The 20319-nt window shown below is 37.9% G+C and overlaps 1 protein-coding gene across 1 annotated transcript; it reads right to left on the reverse strand.

The window, feature by feature from the left end:
• Positions 1 to 1097: 1097 nt before the first annotated feature.
• On the reverse strand, positions 1098 to 19028 carry SLBP (stem-loop histone mRNA binding protein). The gene is made up of 8 exons (XM_072619987.1): positions 18798 to 19028; positions 17408 to 17575; positions 12576 to 12680; positions 11940 to 11999; positions 11399 to 11536; positions 10519 to 10668; positions 9426 to 9507; positions 1098 to 2032 (listed from the first exon to the last, which is right to left on the reverse strand). The coding sequence occupies exons 1-8, from the start codon at positions 18869 to 18871 to the stop codon at positions 1916 to 1918; spliced, it is 894 nt and encodes a 297-aa protein (XP_072476088.1). The 5' UTR covers positions 18872 to 19028; the 3' UTR covers positions 1098 to 1915.
• Positions 19029 to 20319: the final 1291 nt, after the last annotated feature.

Consider the following 20319-nt stretch of genomic DNA (forward strand, 5'->3'; position numbering starts at 1 on the left):
AAAGTCCACCAGAATATTCTTGTAAATTTAAGGGCAAATCCCAGTCATAAACTTAGCCACAAAAAGGTCTTCACTCTGCTAAAATGAATTGTGACCCTCATGGAAACACCACCTTCAAAAAATCATTTCCTATACACAAACACACATGTACTCCCTTAAACAGAAGGTAAGCTCCTTGAGGATGGGGACCATTTCACATTTCATCTCTGTATTCCTAGTGTCTTAGCAGTACTTGGTCCATCATTTAGTGGAAAACAGAAATTGCCCACACTTTTAGGTTTGGTCCTCAACGGTCTAAGCGGGGGCCTAGCAACACCAACAATGTCTTTAACCACACTAATAATTGCTCTCAATTTTTTTGTTGGGTTCTGTCCTTTTTTGTCATTTTATTAGTGTCATCCAAAAACTGGAACAAAAGATTTGGAGTAATGCAGCCTTCCCTTCAACTGGCTAATAACCTCACTCTAATTTTTTCAACTTGTCCTCAAAGATTCTCCTTACCTATTGACCTGCCCCAGTTCAACAACAACCTTCCTAAGATGTGGCATTTAGAAATTAATGCAAAATAAAAATAAAAATAAATTAACACAACAATACTTCAGCTATAGTCTGACTAGGGGAGTCAAATCACATTTCTAAAATTAAAATTTTTTTTTAACAGTTGTGCAAACCAGGAAACATTTACTACAAAACAACCAAAAGGTTTTTACTAGAAGATTAAAGCAACTAAATCCTAGCAATGAAGTCTAGACAAGGCTCACTAAGAATAAGAAATAATTCAAAAATAATACATCATTTGCACTAATTGGCATTTTACTAAAATTCAAGTTTTGAACAATTTTCATTCATTCAATATGTATATTGAGTACCTATAAATTTCAAGCTACCAACGTACAATAATAAATTTACAGTATCTGTACCCTCCCATCTATAGCATATATTCACCTTTTTAATGAAAAAAAAAGTGAAGGTATAAAGACATACTAGATAGCTCTTTCTATTATTCTGAAAGGCATATGAATTCTGAAAATGAATGCACAAGAAACTCATAGAGAAGCAGAGTAACAAAATTCACATCTATCTGACAACCCAATAAATCTGATACACCATATTCTTTTCCTTTTATTTTTTGCAAGAACATTCCATACAAAAGCAATTAAAACATTAACTGTATTAAGTTTACAATTGAATATTTGAACAGAAAATCTGTACAATGTTATCATTTACAATTTTACATGGCTTATTAATTGGTTGTATTTTTAAAAGGTTTTACCCTACATACTTTGCATTCCTTTAACTCTTCTTCAAATATCACAAGAAGAGCTATCTATCACCGACTATTTACAAGTACCAAACTAAGGACACAGCAATTTTCAAGCTCAGTATTCATATAATTCACCATATCTATGGTGACTTTCCAGTGCTCTGGATAAAATGAAAAGTTTAATACACTTGACACCTTGAAGAGATGCCAAGAATTTAGTATGTAAAAAAAATGAAGTCACATTCAACTCAAAGTATACTGGCAAAACACAAAGAAATGTTGGCCCCTTATTTTAGTTCTATGATAAAACTAGGAGACCAATGTGGCATTTTATACACCTGGAAAAAAAAACATTTGTCAGCCAAGTTAACTTGAAGAGAAACCTATGGAACAATTAAATTGTTTCAATGTCATTTTTCTAGGGTTGTTACAATTTATAATTTAACACTTGCAAACCCAACCAATATACAAAAAATTACGTAAACATAAGAAAAAAAATATCATGAAACAACAAACTATGAATGGGAGGGAAACATCCAGTTATCAATGCACAACATAGTTTGGCCAACATTTCACCAGAATTATTTTCACCTAAACAATGTCCTTTTAGAATAGCATTCATTTCCTCAAAACAGCCTCCAGGTGGCACCCTTAGCTCACAGATGGGAATCCTTTCAGTGGTTCAGTCAAACAAGCCTCCAAGTCAAATTCATCTCCTGCTTGATAATCAACATGTCTAACTTTTGTGGGCGTGCCAGAATACATATCCTACAAAACAAAAATGTGAGTCACACAAAATTAAGAGATGTAGGCAAGCAATTATTATTCCCATGGTAAGTTTTATTCTTTTAAAGAAAGGCTTCTTTGGTGTTTCTAAATTTACTTTGCACATCTTTGCACTTACTTTGCACATCAATACAGACAAGGATATTGGTAGATATATTCACATACTATTAGTCAAGTAATTCAAATGCACAGGAAAAGAAAATCTCACTTAGCTAAAATTTTTTTTTCTCTAACAGACATTTCCCCAAAACTACACCTGAATTTGCTAATCCCTTTGTTAATGGAGGAAGAATATCATATCCTAAAAATCTTAACTTAAATAACTGAGTCATATATAGCACCACTTTGTGTGATCTTATGGTCTCCAGCTTAGCAACTCTATCACTTTAGTATACTGACAGAAAAAATCCAAACATACTCTTAGTTTAGTACAAGCTTCTGGCTTAATATCTTAACAACTAAATCACAGCAATATACATCTTACGGATGCTACTTTCATAATTCAAATATTAGGTTAATTTCCAAAGTAAGACTTTTGAACTGGGTACAAAAGTGCTTTTAAATGGCATTTCTAAATAAACTATAAAAACAAATTAAAACTCTTAGTTTTACTTCATATATTGCAAACTGCCAAAGATGCAAAAGTTGTAACAAGGGACTACAGAAAGATTAATCTGCCATAGGAAGGGCATTAAGTTAGTCTAACTCATCCAGGTGTCAGTCTGGAATTAGGCAAGTAAAGGGACTTCTCTGCAATGTCCCAAAACTTGACGTCACCCTCTATTCTTTCCTCTTTGGTTCCAGTCTGGTGAAAAGGCTGCTCTTCTGGTCAGTGTCAACTTTTTTTCCCATCTCTTTCCTCAAACACTCTCCCTCCCCCCACTACTATCTTGCCTCCTTCTAATCTTCAGATACTCTTTATCTAGGCTCCTTATTTGATGCCTACAAACATGTCATGGCATTCTCCATTCTTCAAATAACAAAAACTCTGCTTGATTCCCCCATCCCCTGCGGTCCTGTACCTCTCATTCTCTTCATGGCCCAACTGCCATAAGGAGCTCTCTAGTCTCACTCAGCACTCCCTCCTCTCACTCTTCAATCCCTTGCAGAAATGGGCTTCCAACTTTACAAGTGAATTTGATCTTTCTGAAATTCACAATAATTTCATTTTGCCAAACTTAAGGGCCTTTTCCTCAGTCCTCATCCTTCTTGACCTCTGCAGTACTGTTCACCATATTCTCTTGGATATTATATTCTCTTCCCTCTCAACTTTCATGACAAGGCTCTTTTCTCTTGGTTCCTCTCCTTTCTGGCCATTCCACCTCAGTCTCCTTTGCTGGACAATTATTCATATTCCTTCCCTAAACCATAGATGTACACCAAGGCTCTGTACTGAGCTCTCTCCAATCCTCTTCTCTACACATGACCTGATTTTTTTGGGGTGGTGGTGGAGGTTAATCATCCATCATTCTATGCAGATGACTCCCAGATCAATGTCTACATATATCCAGCTCCAGCACCTGCTGAGCTCCTGGTCTTTTCCCATGGAATACCTCTTAGACATCCCAAACAAAATTCATTTTACTCCCCCCCCCCCCCCCCCGCCCCAGAAGCTATCCTCCCCCTGCCTATTTATGGTGAAGATATCATCAACTTTCCAGCCACCAAGATTCAAAACCACAAGTCACACGGTCTGGTTCTAGACTTCATCACCTCTTGTCTGAGCTGTAGTAATAGCCTTCCAATTGGTCTCCCTGCCCAGTCTCCATAATCTCCAATCCAGTTTCTAGCCCAAATTCACCACTGGCAAAACTACTACAGCCCAAAGCAAATTAAAACATAACTGGGAAATGTCCTAACAAAATTAAAGATATGAAATGCCTTAACAAAATTAAAACTATATAACACCGATAATGTTAATTTATGGTTTTCTAGGTCAATATATGGGTCACAGGGATCCATTTCTATTTAAGCTTGACACTATTGCTTGAGATAACCACTAACACGCTATTCCTGAAGTACAGACAGGTCTGACTACATCCTCCCCTGTTCAAAAATCACCACTGGCTCTCTACTGCCCTTATTACCAAATATGAACTCCTAAAGTTTGGCATTTTAAAGTTCCTCATAATCTGGTGCCAGCTTGTATTTCCCAGACTTACTACTCATTACTTTCCTTCTACTCATATTTCTGGGACTTTGGTAGCAACTGTCCACCATACCTGGAACATCCTCCCCTCCTTCCCTCTGGCCTTTTAGGAATCATACCTTCTTTCAAAGTTCAAAGTTCAATTCAAAACGTGTTTCAAGAAACATGGGAAGGTTTGTATGAACAGAATCTAAACAAAACCAAAATATATACGACTACAAGATAAATGAAAACATCTACAAGGAATTTAACGCTGACTAACTAAAAATCCAACTATGGTCCCAGAGGATAAATTACGAGAGGATAAACTAAACATTATTGCCCACATCTTGGCAGAGGGACTTGTCACCCCTCTGGCAGAATGCTGCATAAACTGTAAACAGCGGCCACTATCAGGTGTTTTTGTTTTTTTCTTTGTTACATGAATGGGATCAATTCTGACTAAGAAGTGTTTCCAAAAATGAGTAACATAAAAACAAAAATACTCCTTTGTCAAACCTACTTAAAACAGACTTAGCTGTCGTAGCTAAAGTATTCATCAACCTGCAGGCAACCCAACAGTAAACCTCTCCCAATGTGGCTAGTTCTCCAGAGATTGGACAATTCATCACGTGATCCAAATGGGAAACCTTTTCAAGATGGCACAACCTTCCAACATGGAACATCTTTCTAAAGCAGTGACTCTGGAGTCAAAGGACCTTAGGTTTACTTACCATCTCTAGGCCTCAATTTCCTCATCTGTAAAATGAGGTGGGACTGATTAGATGACTTCAAAGGTACCTTCCAGCTCTAGAGCTTTAAGAACCCCCAAGGTCAACTCCATGCCACAAGAAGCAGTATTTCATTGTGAAATAGATTAATAAAAGCTACAAATAAGGGCCAGAGAGGTCATAGGGGGAGCCCTTCTATTCAGCCCTACTGCTAACATAGCTTTGAAGATCTCTTTAAGCAACCCCATGGAAAGCTAGCAATGGAACAGTACAAGCCGTGAAGATGTGCAATGTATAAGTTCTGGGGTAGTTCAATTAGGAAGCTAGGCTATCAGACCCTACACATCTCTTATTATAGGACTAGGTCAGGTCAGAAAAGGTGCAAAAAAGGACAAACCAGGGCTCCATAGAAACAAGCAGCCTTACAATAACCAAGGGGAAAAGAAAAGCCTGAAGTGCCAGTCTCAGTCCTAAGGAGACAATGCTCCAGACACGGAAGGACAACCAGGGAGAAGGTGGAGACTAGAGATGTAGTGCCAAATGTGAGGAACAAAAAGCCTGGGAGAGTAGTTACATTAATGCAGTTGGAAAGTTGAAGTTAGACTGTCGAGGGCTTTAAAAGCCACTTAGCATAGCTGCTTCAGTGACGTTGGAGGAAACAAATAAGTTCTCACAAAAATAACAGACAGAAGGCTCATTTTGGGGAATCCCAAGAGACTCAATTAAAATGTTTTTTTTTACAGGGAAAATGTCACCTATCCCTAACAAACTCTTTTTCCCTTGTAACATAGGAAAAAACATAAGCAAAGACAACTTTGTACTTCACAGTATATGCAACACTCCAACTCTGAATGCCTTGGAGTATATCTCCAGTTAACAGTTACTATACTATGTTGATTTACAGAATTCCAAAAAATTTTCCAAAACGGTTGAATGAATTCACAGTTTGCCTGTCTTCCCCACAGTCCCTCTAACATCAGCTATGTCTTAAAGCTTATGATCTTTACAAATTTTATTGGTTTGTAAAGTGAAACTAACTTGTGGTTCTATTAGTGACTTTTCACAAGAGCTATTCATAGTTCTTTATATTTCTATAATTATTGACGGTTACTTCTTTTGCAAACTGTTTATATCCTCTTACCACTTATCTATCAGATTTTAACCAGCAACTGGAGATAAACTGGATTGAATTCCAGGTTTGGAGGGACTTTTGTAGAATAGAGAGTTCTCCCAAGTATTTTATGTTCTTGGGCTTATCAAACACTGGGATACTGTGTCCAACTGCTTCTCTAAGTTTGGACTTCATTATTACTGTTGACACACACTTTTCTAAAAAAATTTAATATTTTCCCCCCAATTACATATAAAAACTATTTTAGCATCCTTTTTAAAAATTTTGAGTTCCAAATTCTCTCCCCTCTCTAGCCCACATTGAGAAGGCAAGCAATTTGACATAGATCATACATGTGTTGACTTAATCATTATTTTGAATAAAGTAACCCATTGGCAGTTTGACTAAAAGGGAAGTGAGAATAACATTTAGTCCAACAGCATATCTTTTGTAAGAAAAATGAGCCTGAGGAAGTTCAATGACTTGCTAAAGTTCACAATGGTGGTAAAATGGGACTAAAACAAAAGTTTAAGTGTTCTCTTCACTGTCTACACTGCCTCCTCCATCTATAAATCAGTCAGTAGAAGTTGCATTACTTGTATCAGTGAAGGCCACACATGAACTGCCAGGATTTTTGGTAGAACCTTGTTGAGTAGTGCTGGGGAAAGAGGACATCCTATTTCATCCAATACAATCTGCTAGACAAAGTTTCCCATGTTACTCCCCTGCAAACAATGCTAATAGTTGGCTTTAGAGATAAGATTTCTCGCATCGAGGGGCCTTTTCGTTCCCATGTTTTAGAACTCATAACAAAAATGTTTTTAAAATATGATAAACTCTCTAAAATGAATCATAATTTTTAAGATGCAGCAAATTGAAACAGGAAGAAGTTCAAGTCCTAACTCTGAAAACAAATAGTCTGGGGAAAATACTTAACCTCTCTCCTACCTCAGGAAACTCCTCAGGATTTATCTATTAATTCAGGTTGGCAGAGGGAAGGTGGCTATAACACAGCTTTATAAATTGTTTTTATCCTTGAATTGCTGGCATTCATTCAATATAATCAAAGTGAACAGTTTTCTAAACTTTAAGCAAGTGGACCATATTTACTTCACAGACATGTTTGTAGAATGTCTTTGTTCTGTATTACTGAAAATGATTTTTGTAGCACAAGTATTACCTATTCTGGAAACATTTCCTAAAACTTCACTTACAAATGTGTCTAGATCAGTGTTATCTCTTATTTATGACAATCAATTTCTTTATCTGTTTTTAGGCTAAGATTTCTATTTGTTTTGTTCATGTGGTTTACTTCATATTAATTACTTAAATTCCGTTTGATGGCATTTCTGACAATTCCTTTTATTTCCTGCTGTGAATTCTTTTGTTTCATTTTGGTAACTGTATTTTCTTCTCATATGATTAGCTAATGATTTCTCATTTAGTCTTCAAAACTCTAGTTCTTAATTCGATCATTTCTAGTCTTCATTTTCAATTCTACCTATTTGCAGTTCAATACTTTCCACCATTCCTTTACAGATGTGAGGGAAGGGTCCACAGATGTGGATATATTGTCAGATTTTTTTCACTATATCGCTCATTTGTGCCTATGTTTTTTCTTTTTAAATTTTAATTCTTTGTTATAAGTGATGGTTCCCAGGGTGAGGGGGAGAGTTGAAAGGATATAGAGGGAAATTTGGACAATATAAAAAGCAAAATATATCAACAATATTTTTTTAAAAAACATGTTCTTTGGCTTAGTCATTTGGGAAGTTACTCACTTTTCATTTAGATCTGTTGTACAGTTGCTTCAATAGTATTCGACTCTTTGTGATCCCATTTGCATTTTTCTTGGCAGAAATATTTGGTGTGGTTTGCCATTTCCTTCTCTAGTTCATTTTTCAGATGAAGAAACTGAGGCAACTAGGGTTAGATGATTTGCCTGGGATCACACTGTTATAAAGTGTCTAAGGCTGGGTTTGAATTCAGGAAGATGAATCTTCCTGACTAAAAGCCCAGCACTCTAACCGCTGTGCCACCTGCCCCATGATCTACATCATGATTAATATAACTATATAACTATTTTAGCCTAGTTATGCACCGAAAAGGATGTTTAATATGAATAATCAATATTCTCTTTCAAAAGATGCCTTAATCTTTCAAATCAGTTTTTTCCAAGTCTCTACATGTCGAATACTTTTCTTTTTTTTATCATTCCTAAGTTCATCCTGAAAACTGAGAGGAATATTAAAATCTCTTATAATTCTTGTCCTGTTATTATTTGTCTTTTAACAAATAGACTAGTTTTCCCTTTCTGATCTTACATACTATGCATTTGTTACACACATACTTAATATTGTTATTCCTTCATGGTCTACACTGACAGCACAATAGTATATTTTTCTCGACATTTAATGTTTCCTTTTCTGATATAATTTTAGTTTATGCTTATAAAAAATATCTTGATGCAGAGAAAGTTTTGTTCTAGCTCCTCATTTTCATCTGTGACTATTTCAAAGAATGTTTCTTATATACATAAATTGTTGGGGTTTGATTTCTTATTCATTCACGCTTAAGTTTATTAACTGTTATGTTTTTATTTTCCTATTTAATTCTCTTTCCCCCTCTTCTTAAGTCAACACTTAATCCCTGCAACTAAGTTTTGTTTACAATAACTTAAGCCTCTCTTTCAACTCTTCTTCCAAGACTCAGTCCCCACTTTTTTGTCCTATTGTTCCTTGAGTTTACTAAAATTATCCTTTTATTTTTACTGTTTCCAATCACAAAAAATGCCTGCACACTGTACAAATTGTTGGACCCACTGAATCAAAGCTGAACTTTGTATTTGCTAATAACTTGGCATTCATAGTATAGACTCAGTGTTCAGGTCACCTAGTTTAAAACTCTATTTTTCAGATGGGGAAACAGAGACTGAGAGGTTACAAGGCTTTGACAAGTCACTTAAAATAGCCAGCCACAGAACTAAGATTAGAACCAACATCCTCTTTTTATTGTGCCCCATATTCTGTAGTAATACTGCCACAGAATGTAATTTAGACATGTAGTAAAAAGTTATGAAAATGTAGTAAATTTATAGATGTAGTAAAAAACGTTATAGAACACTTAAAAGTATGACTAGCCAGACTGACACGGTTACTCAATTATTCACTGCATTATTTTCCTTTATAATATCTCTTTAACATGTATGTCAAAATTATTATCAGTAAACAAGAGTATTGAGCTTCAAGTTTTACTAATGGATATACTGAAGTCCTTACTTTCCAGTGCCAAGCTCAAACCAAGCATTTTACATTACTGATTAAAATAAGCCAAACTGCCAAGAGCTAAGTAGAAGGAATTAGAAAACTTAAAGGTAGAAAAGAAAAACAACACCTCAGTACTTACAAAGTTATCCTGACAGCTTGTTTGCGATTCAGAACTACTTTCAGCAGATTCAGTCTCCATTTCACTAATGTCTACTGGGGTGCTGTCAAATTACAAAGCAACATACAAATGACATCAATGACTTGCTGAACAGAGCTGAAAGAAATCTGACTCTGGGAAAGTCTCTTGCTGGTTGTTGAGTGTCTCCAGCGAAAAACCCCCTGTCTCTGTAAGATTTCTCCAGCCCAGTATTATTCAAAAGAACTTTGAAAAGTTGCATGCCCTAAGTTTCCTCATTTGCAAAACGAGGATAATGCTTGTACTCCCTAACTTGCAGAGCTGATTCGTAAATCTCAAAGTACATTGTAAATGTGTTGGGGTAGCAGTGATAAAAAGTTTAAAAAGTTTTAAAGGCAGTCCAGTGTTATTTTTCATGCCAATATTTATCTAGAAGATTGTCATTTTCTCACTGGCTGATCAAGTTACAAATAACAGAATTATTGTGCATCATTTAAAAACCTGGACTGGTTGTTTTCTAATGCTTGAAATGAATTTTAGTACATTTAATTTAATACCATTTTAATATAGGGAAGCTTTCACAAGTAACATGCATAGTGGGACAAAAAAATTGAACATTAAAACAGTCCTTTAATGTTAGGTGATATTCCTACTTTGGGAAACATGTTTTAAGGGAAGCATATGTGACATGAGAATACAGGCTTTAGATGTTAATGCAAACATAATGTATTCGGCTCAAGCAGAATCCTTCCTAGTTACATTACAGGGGGGTGAGGGGAGAAAAAATACAACCCATGACTAACTTCACTAGCAAATTCTCTGATTCCACCAAGCTAGTATGTTCTGCCTACTTATTAGAGGCAACTTTTATGTGCAACCCTTAGGTAAGGGTTTGTTGTTGTTACTTTACATTGCTCCCAGGGAGAAGAAAACCTGCTACATGCCCTGTATATTAAGACAATAAGTACTCACTGAATTGTTCTTTTGGGAAGACCTGAAGAGCATATTACGGGTCACAGAACTGCATATACCAATGTTCTACTTACAGAACACATGCTTATATAATATGGAGAAAAAAGTCCTAACTCATACATACATTTCTTGTAAGTTACAGTCTTCCTCAGCTGGAGGATCCCAAAAATGTAAAGCAACCTTCCACAGTTTGATCTGCTGGTCCCATGATCGTCTACTATACTTCTTAAATTTGTTTGGAGTCTTGGGATGAATTCCAGGTTGTCTAAGATGCCTACATTAGGAAGAGCACACCCATTAGTCGAAGGAATTCTACCTATGTTTCCATATGATTCTCGCTACTAATTATGAAATCTAAGATTTTAATGAGACTGAGTTTTCAAAAACGGAGATTTTGCTTAATTTATTAAAAAAGCTGTCATCCGATGTTAATATTTAAAAATTAAGTTGGACATTCTTTGGATTATATTAGGCACCTAAATTCTTTGGCAATCTATTAAAAACAACAAATCCTAATATATCAAATCATAGAATGACATTCCCTATTATCAAAAAACAAAATTACGTTTTTCTAACAGTGAAGCCAGCTGGTTCAACAGGGGCTGGTATACTTCTAAAAACCACAACAAACCAAACAGTTCTAAGCAAAGGTCCTTTTTTGGAGTGAAAACTACTGATCATCATCAGAGGACCACCCCATGACACATGTGCAATACTTCTTTCCTCTATTATTATGAAGATTCCTGTAACAATCTCTAAATCACTATGTACTTACTCGTGGCAATAAACTGTACAAACTGTACTTATATAATAGTTCTCTGAAAGTTTAATATGTTCCAAAGACATAAGCTTTATTTTTTTCTCTTACAAAGAAATATTTAATTGATGGGATAGGAGATGTACATTCAGAAATAAGTGGTATAAATGAATTTTTTTTTAACTAAGTGAAGTTACCTAATGATATTTCACTTAAAGGCCTATCATTCACACAAATGAAAATCTACCTTGGAACTTCTTTAATATATCGATCATAGGCAATGGTATTCTTTCCATAATTTATCTGTTTTTGTCTCCTCATCAGAACATTTTCATCTGTTTCTAGTTCTGCTGGTGCTGCAGATGTCGATTCTTTTGAATCAGAACTAAACAAAATAAAAAGATTATATTTTCAGAGATGTCAAAGGTTATTAAAAAAAAATCTGATTTTATTCAGCAATTACAAATGGTAATCAAAGAGCCATAGAAGAGCCAAATAACTTTGTTTTGAAAATATTTATATTTATATAAATGAACTTCAACATATAAAATTTCAGCTTATCAAGTCACTCCCATTAGGTATCCATCAACTTTCTCAGTTTGTTCCATTCATTCCCACTGACTTTTCCATAACAGAGTTTGTGAATGTGATGTACCTTCTTGGTTAAACTTTCCCTTTGCATAATATTCCTAATGGTCACCCTAGATTTCTTGACAGTAATTCACACTTGATTTTTCATGAGTATCTTTAATAGACATATAAAATTAAAAGTATTAAATGTCACTCACCTTCCAGAAGATGACTTTCTTTCTCTTCCAAATTCATTTATGAGAAGTTTTCTTTTATATCTGTAAAAGAAATCAATATTATACTTACTATTCAAACAATACTAAAAATAATTCAGCCTTTATGAATCTAATTTCATTTCTGGAGCTACAACAGACTTTACAGATAAGGCCCAGAGAGGCTTAATAGCTCAAGTTACAGAACTAAACCAGGTTAGAAATCTAGTTTTCCTGACTTCAAGGCAGGATCACTTTCTTTTATATTAAAGATGCAAAGTGTAATCTAACAAGCAAAACAAAATGTTTCTATTTATACTGCATCTGTCCAATATGGTGAGCTCTTAACACATAAATGAATACATATTAATAACCATAAACAAGTTCTTCTGAGGAGTCTCTACTTACACCTTCATCAATTTAGGAATAGCTTCTGCTAAAAGCATCAAACCTTCTGCATCTCAAAGAACTACCTAACATTCTATGTTCTAGCCAGGAATATTATCAATGCATTACGTTTTCAAGTTAAACTACATACGTAGTTTATAGCCTAGAATAATCTAAAGAAAAAAAAGAATAGCTTAAAGAATGTAGACAATCAAATTACCAAGCAAAGAGCTAAAAGTCAATATAATTAAGTACCTTGCAATTTCTTTATTCACTTTGGTTCTCATTTCATCCTCTTCAACTACACTTCCCCAATCTGTACATCTTGAATGAGGTTTGGGGCCTTCTGGTGTGGTAAAGCTGCAAAAAAAAAAACAAACAACAACAACACACAAAAAAAAACAATGAAAAAAGTAAACTGACAAAGTTCATACATTTAGAGATAACTTCAGTTTACTTTTCAAGACTAATTCAGAAAAATTCAAATTTACAGTTCAGATAAAATGAATTTTGAAATTTTGTAGCAATTTGTGAGTTTACATATAGGTAACTGATGGGTGCGAACAGGATGCAATACATTCTTAACAAAGAACCATGAAAGAGAGGTGGTATAAAGGAGGGTACAAATGCTTTAAAAACATGGGCTGGCAGAAATCCCATTGCTATACATATATCCCAAGGACAAGACAAAAAGTCTCAAAATCACCTAAATTTTGTAGAAGCACTTTTAAGGTACAAAAAACCTAAAAACAAAGGCAAGGAACAGCTAGAGTATTACATGAATGTCATGGAGTAACAGGGTGCTGTAAGAAACGATTATCTTGAATTAAAGCATTTTCTGATCTTTTTCAGTGATAAATTTGGTCATTAATCACAGAATTCAGTTTAGGTATTTTTCCATTGTATAGTATTAGTCACTGTATTATTTTTCTGGTTCTGCTCTCTTCTCTCTACACTGATTCATATAAACACTATTATTTCTCTCTGAAGAATTCAGAGAACTAGCCAAGGTCTTATGCTCTCAATTCCCCACCATTCTCCAACAGATTACCCCCCCCCCATACACTCTCCCAATTTGCAATATATTTCCCTGTTCCTGTCTGTAAAGCCTCTAAATATGTCCAGATGTCTTCCATCCTTAAAAGTCCTTCAATCCCACTTTTACCCCCAAGCTATTAATGTCTTCTTTACTAATCTTTCCAAACTCCTGAAAAAAGCTGCCTAAATTCATTGCCTCCACTTTCTTTCCTCTTATACCTCAAGACTTTGAAATTTGCCTTCCAACCTCCTGACTCAACTGAAACAGCTTTCCAAGTTACCAATGATCTCTTAATGGACAAATCTTGCTATTTCTCAGGCAACATCTTTGCCTACTCATCTGTCACATTTAATGCTGTTGCCTACATTAGGGTTTCTTTTTACATTTTCATAACACCAACCTTCTTTGTGGAAGTGGGAGACTAATGTATATATTGTAAGTTGATATGTTTTGCTGAGTTATTTTTCTTATTCTTTATCAAGAGGGAAGGATCTCTGGAGGTAGAGGAAAAGATATATTTGGAAAATAAAGGGATATAGGTCCAACAATGTTACTACCTTACTCAAAATCCAGAGGCGCCTTATTATCTCCAGGATTCAAATGAGATCCTTTTTAGCATTTAAAGCTCTTCACAATCTGACTTTTTATCTTTCTTGTCCTTTAACATAATACTTCCCTCTACACACTTGTGTACTTGCAGCTATATGTCCCTTCTCTTGGCTTCAAACTATCTCCCTTGCCTGGAAAGCTCTCCCCTCCTACCCCTTTGCCTTGTAAACCTCTGGCTTCCTTTAAAATTCAGCTCCCTTTGCCAAGAGTCTTCCCTGGTTCCCCAAGGTGCTAGTGCCTTCCCCTCTAACATTACCATCCATTCACTCTATATTTATCTTGTGGGTATCAATTATGTTTGTCTCCTTGATTACAATGTAAGCTCTTTGAAGGAAGGGACCAGTTGTTTGTTTTTTCTTTTTATCTTTAGCCCTTACATATTACCAGACACAAAGCAAGATTTAATAAATGCAGAGGTAGGAGACACAGAGGTGTCCTGCAAAGCAATTATTTTCAGACTTTTCCCACCCTGATGTATTGATTGGCTTTGCTGACTTTTTTCCTTTTCCTTTAAAAATACTATTTGTGATATGGAATGGCTCTCTGGTAGGGAGAAGAGGAAGAGATACAGGGGGGTGATGTAAAAACAAAAAAGTCAATAAAATTATATTTTCTTAAAGACAAAATAAAGATCTATGCAAATGAGCTGGGTGTTTGAGACTATTCTGACATTTACTAATTTTTGTTTAGAAGTGTCATCAGTTGGGTTGTGATATTGAGGAGCTTCAATTCTGAATAAACAAATGTAGGCAAAATAAAGGAAGAGGTTAGCCATGAAAAAAGAAGTCTTCTTTAGCATCTTTTATCTTAACCACGAGGCTGATCACTACAAATAAAATGATTTTCAACACCTTTCAAAAAGTTTCCTATAAGGTGATTATCATAGAAACAGGTACCAGTTTTAAATTCGTTAAATTTCCCCTAGAGCTTCTATTTTTTATATGATATATATTCACTTTTTATGTAATTAGGAGGTAACTTTATGTAGAAATAATGTAGAGTTTCCATTTTATAGCATAATATTTCTATTTCAAACTTTAGAAATTTGTAGTTACATTTTACAACACTGTCTAATGAAAGAATATTTCTTATGGGGGAAGGTCTACTTTGATAGTTCTTAGGAATACAGCCCAAAGAAAAATAAAGACTGTCTGCATATTTCAGTGTAAGACTCTGCAACCATGTTTTGTTTTTGGCAATGGAGCACAGTGGACAATGGTGGAGTCAGGAAAATACAAGTCTGAAGCCTGTCCCAAACACAGCTCTGTGACCCTGAGCAGTTAACTTCTGAGCCTCAGTTTCCTCACTTGTTACAATGGAGCTAATAACAGAACCTACTCTATAGTTAGTCAAGTGAGATAATCAAGTACTGTTTTAAAGTAGTTATTACTAATGACTAAAAATATTTTCACTAATTCTGCCTACAAAGAGAAACAATACACAGGTTAAATCAAACAGTAAAAGTATTCAATTTTGCCTTTTAAGGTCTCATTCAAATGAAAAATCATCCTACTCTATTTCAAACACAAGTCACAACTACCAGATTGTTCCATATAAGGATTAAGAAATATTATGGATCAAATTATTTGAAAAGTCACTTAGAAAATCATTTAAGATACTGTTCATTCATTCTTTAAAAAATTAGCCCAATAATTGTTGGTCATATAAAATGTAAAAACAAAACAAAAGGGTAAATTTAATTATTCAGTCCATTTCTACCAATTTACGCAATGCCTAAAAAATGACCCTATCACAACTAGTATGACCCTCTTCTCTACATCAAAAAGAATATAAAAAAAATTTGTTTCTGTTAATAATTTCTCATAGCCCTCTACAATGTCAGTTTATTACAATGTTAACACAATACTGAGTGTTTAACAGTGCCTAATAAATTTTTGTTTGTTGAAAGTGAGTTAGTACAAGTTCAAAGGGCAGCTAGGTGGAAGAAGTGGGTAGAAGGTGAGATCATGGAGTCAGGAGGAACACTCGAGTTCAAATGTGTTCCCAGACCCTTAATTACTTTACTAGTTAGCTAGGTAACCCTGGGCAAGTCACAATCTCAATCTGCCCCAGTTTCCTCATCAGTAAAATGGAGATAACATCTATCTCCCAGGGTAATTCTGAGGATCAAATGAAATGAATTACATTTGCAAAGTATGTTGCAAATCTTAAAGCACAAATAAAAGCTCGCTATTGTTATCAAACTGGCTAACAGCATTCAGTCTCCTCGAAATATTGAGACTCAATCCTGGAGAAACAAATGTTCACATCTTCTAAAAAGCTAACCGAAAGCCAAACCACAGACACAAACATAAATCCCACAGTTTTATCAACTTATCTTATCAATGGTCTCATTGTCTACAGTATGCTCTTAATAGGCAATCCTGGGTTTAGCAATACAAATTAATTAGCCTCAAATATATGAACAAAAAGTTCAATCATTTTAAAACCTGGAGAATTCTGTACCCATTTTCTTAACTGTTAAATTTCCAAATGCTTTTTGTTAAAACTTACATTAGGTAGTAAAATTTTTAATCAACTAAAGCATAACCCACAGATAGCAAGATAATTTTTCACACCTAATTTAAGTGACTAGACATTTTCCTGCAACAATTTGAATTTTAGGGTTTTAAAAAAAATTTGTCCAAAATATATTTTTGGAAATGCTAAAAGGTCCTAATATAGACTAAGCTTATGGAAAGACCTGGACAGAAGCTGCACAGAAAGGGCAGATTGAGATGTGATGCAGTAAGTGCTGCTGTTGGCAGGAACACCCACATCCATGATATTACAGATCCACTGGATACAAAAACACATGACATAATATAGTGTATTACTTCTTTAGGTCAATGATATTTAAGAATGACACGGGCACCAGGGAACATGGATTCTATAATGGGTTCATGTCAGAATGACCCTTGCTGGGTCCAGTCTCACTAGTGTTCCCACAGTGGTAAATTCAACCCAGCCTCTCCAGGTTTCTATGAATTGGGATCATATACTTCTAACCAAGTTTAAATCCTAACTCTCCATATATTTGTCAGAGTATGCAAACATGGATAAAGGTTGAGATGTGTTCAAGTACATCTCCCAAATTAAGCACTACCTTTTCCCCAAGTAGAAAGCAAATACTCTAGGAAATGGAAACCAATAATAAGGTTTGTTTCGAATATGCCAACTAAATAAACCACACAACTTTTTCATAAAATGAAGACCAATTAGTAAAAATAGAAGTATGACGTTTCCCTTCAAATTTTCCCATGGCCTAGATAGATACCTCCTCTTTTCAGCTATCACATTTTGGGTCTCATTTCTCCCAAATGGGATCAAATAATAAATAATTTGATCTGACTACATAATTTTCACAAAACCCTCATGACTGCCAGTCACAACTTGCACAAAGAAAACAGACCCCCATGGCAAAGTATGTTTCTCGCACCTTTCAAGCCTGTTGTCTGAATTTCGACATTCCTTTTCTTCTGCATGTCTAGATTTGGACTCATCTTCAACAAACAGAGATGACTCAACATTTTCTGGTTTTCTGTGCCTTCCATCCAATCGTCTTTTGCGTCCAAGAGACCACCGGGATGGGGATGGAGAAAGTGTGCTAGGAAAGAGAAAAAGTTAGACTTACTAGCTGATCTCTTCTAAATTAGGAGGTGCTCTGGAGATTAGATAAAAGTAAAAGTACTAGCCTAGGAAACAGAAGAACCAGGTTCTAAACTTGGCTCCCTGTGACTTTCGATTAGTCAATTCAGGGCTCTGGGTTTCAGTTTGTTTCCTCATCTAAGATAAAGCATCAATGTAGACTATAGTAGTATCCCTTTCAGCCCTAAAATTTCCATGAGGTTGGGTTTTTGGCCTAATAACTTAATTTGGGGCACACATGGAAGGGCATCCTTTGGATAGAAGCGCACCTCTTGGTTTGCGTGTTCACCCCCCCCCCCCCTTTCAACCTCAGGGCCAACATCCAGTTGGTGAAGCAGCAAGAACGTTCAGCTGCTTCCTCGGGGACATTATTTCTCCCACATTTTTTCATTTGTAAAATGGCAGATTACAAAAACCCTCCCCCCTTTATGGGGGTGGTGCAAATGAGAGCAGCAGACTGGCGCAATGGAAGGCACATTTTCAAGCACACAGGATTCTAATTCCAGCTATGCCAATTAATCCAAATTATTCATTTTAAAAATGACTGAAACGATGTAAAATTGATTTTCAGGAGCACAGGATTCCAATTCCAGTTCTGCCAAATTAATCTGATTTAACAAATTAAAGAAATTCTAATTTGGACCTGGAAAAGTGACTTCGCTAGTAAGAAAGCCCAGGTTCTCTAAATAAAATCCTTTTTTGGGGGAGAAGCGGGTGTATTACAGAGAACACGACACTCCCCGACACTCGTACGCAACACTCAGAGTACCCCTCCCCCCCACATCTCAATGGCTCAGTACCGGCAATTTTGAAACAGGATAAGATGATTTTAAGGAGGTTGGGGTCCCGGGGCCCGCCCCTCCCCCCCTGCGCGCCTCGGTTCCTTCTTCACCAAGGCCGGCCCCGGCGGGCCCCTCGGGAACGTGGGCTACAAAGAGGGCCTCGGGAAGCTCCCACTCAGACATCGATGGCCAAATTCCTCATCCCAAGCTCCCCCCCCCCCCCCCCCAGGCCCTTCCTAACACGCATCCTTCCCGGCGTGAAGGCGTCTTTTCCCGCCACCCGCATCCCGGGGAGCAAGAAGGTGGAGCCGGGGCCGCCGCGCAGGCGCACTAAGGCCCGGGCCCGCCGCTAGCCCAGACTAGACGGCGAAGGCGTCCGCCCGTCGTCGCCCGACTTACCCGCTGTCGCCGCCCCAGCAGCCATGCCCTGGGCTCGTCCCGGCACTGCGAGGACTCGGCTGCCGGCAATCCATGATCAGGTGTGCGGCTGGGTGGGGGACGAGCTCTGGCGAGAGTAGAAGTCCCGTCTGGACGTTCCCTTCCTTAACGTCGAGCAGAGGAGCTGCTCCAAAGCCGCTGCACCGGCGCAGACTGATTTCGCGCGCGAGTGGCGACTTCCTCCAACGGCTTTTTATAAGCCTTCTGCCCCACCCCTCCCCCACCCCCTCCACCGCCTCTCGCGAGCCTGGGACGAACCATCGAAGCGTGGTCAGGAGGAGGCGGGGAGTCTGGAAAAGAGGGCACTAAGTTTCGATCCGGTAAAAAGGACGAGGGAATTTCCAATTAACGTCGGGGCAAAAACGTAATAGGAAAAAGGGCACGCAGATGTATAGGAGGATAAACGAGCCCCCACAGGTGGGTTTGGGAAAGGCGCAAGCAAAATCTCCCCCTAATTCCGAATTAGTTCGACCCAGAAGAAGTCCGGGCGGCAGATCAGCGCGCCGCAGGCTCTCATTGGCTCCTTCTGCGCGGGCTGGGGAGGGGTGTTGGCGGGAAATTCTGAAGCCGAGAGCGAAGATTAAGGCGGGGAGGAGGAGGGGGCGGGGAAATGGGGAAATGAGGGCTCATGCTCATGGCTGATTGGGCCGAATCAATTCCGTCATCTCAGGGCGGGGACGCAGAAAAAGACCGATCTTTGGAAGCTCTGGGCCGGGAGGAGAGATGGAGAGAACCCAATTCACTTCAGCTCCGTTCCATTCCAAGCCCAGTGACCTCCTGACTGTATCCCGCTTAGAGAGGTCCAGATCATAGCTTACAGACCGTCCAGTCCAGTCTCGTTTAACCCATGGAGAAACTCGTGCCGAGAGAGATGACTTGTCCAAGGTCACTCAGTCAATCCAGGTGCCCCGAGCCTTCGGGCCCCTGGCCTAGCTCGGACAGGAAGCACCCCCCCACACACACACATCTTGACCACTAGATCAATCCACAATCAATCAATGACCAATCAACATCTATTAAGTACCTACTGTGTGCCAGACACTGGGATTGGTGCTTCCAGCCCAGGGCAGCGTCCAAGGGTCCAAAACCATTAAAGAAGCCATCACCCCCTGCTGTGATAAGGCGGGGCCCTTTCCTTCCGGCGTGCCGCTGAAACCTTGGCCTCAGCCTTTGAAGGTGAGCGAGCTCTTCGAGGTCGGGCCGGCGTCTGTCTGTGTGTTGCACACAGTAAGCCCTTAATAAGGGCACAATGCCCCCTGGGCGCCGAACGAGCAGCGGCTGCTGCTTGGCCTCCCCGCTCCCTGAGTCAGCAGGGCCACCAGCCGCCCAAAGAGCGGAGGCTTCCTGGAGGGGCCGGAGCTGGGACCCCTCCCCGGCCGGTGGGCCGTGGTGCCCGGTGGTGCCCACCCTCTTGCCCCGAAGCCTCTCCCAGGGACGGCCAGTGCCAGCCCCGTTGGCCGGAGGTGGCCGGGCACGTGCATGG

The sequence above is a fragment of the Notamacropus eugenii genome, chromosome 6 (genome assembly GCF_028372415.1).
Source record: "Notamacropus eugenii isolate mMacEug1 chromosome 6, mMacEug1.pri_v2, whole genome shotgun sequence".
Classification (NCBI taxonomy): Eukaryota; Metazoa; Chordata; class Mammalia; order Diprotodontia; family Macropodidae; genus Notamacropus; species Notamacropus eugenii.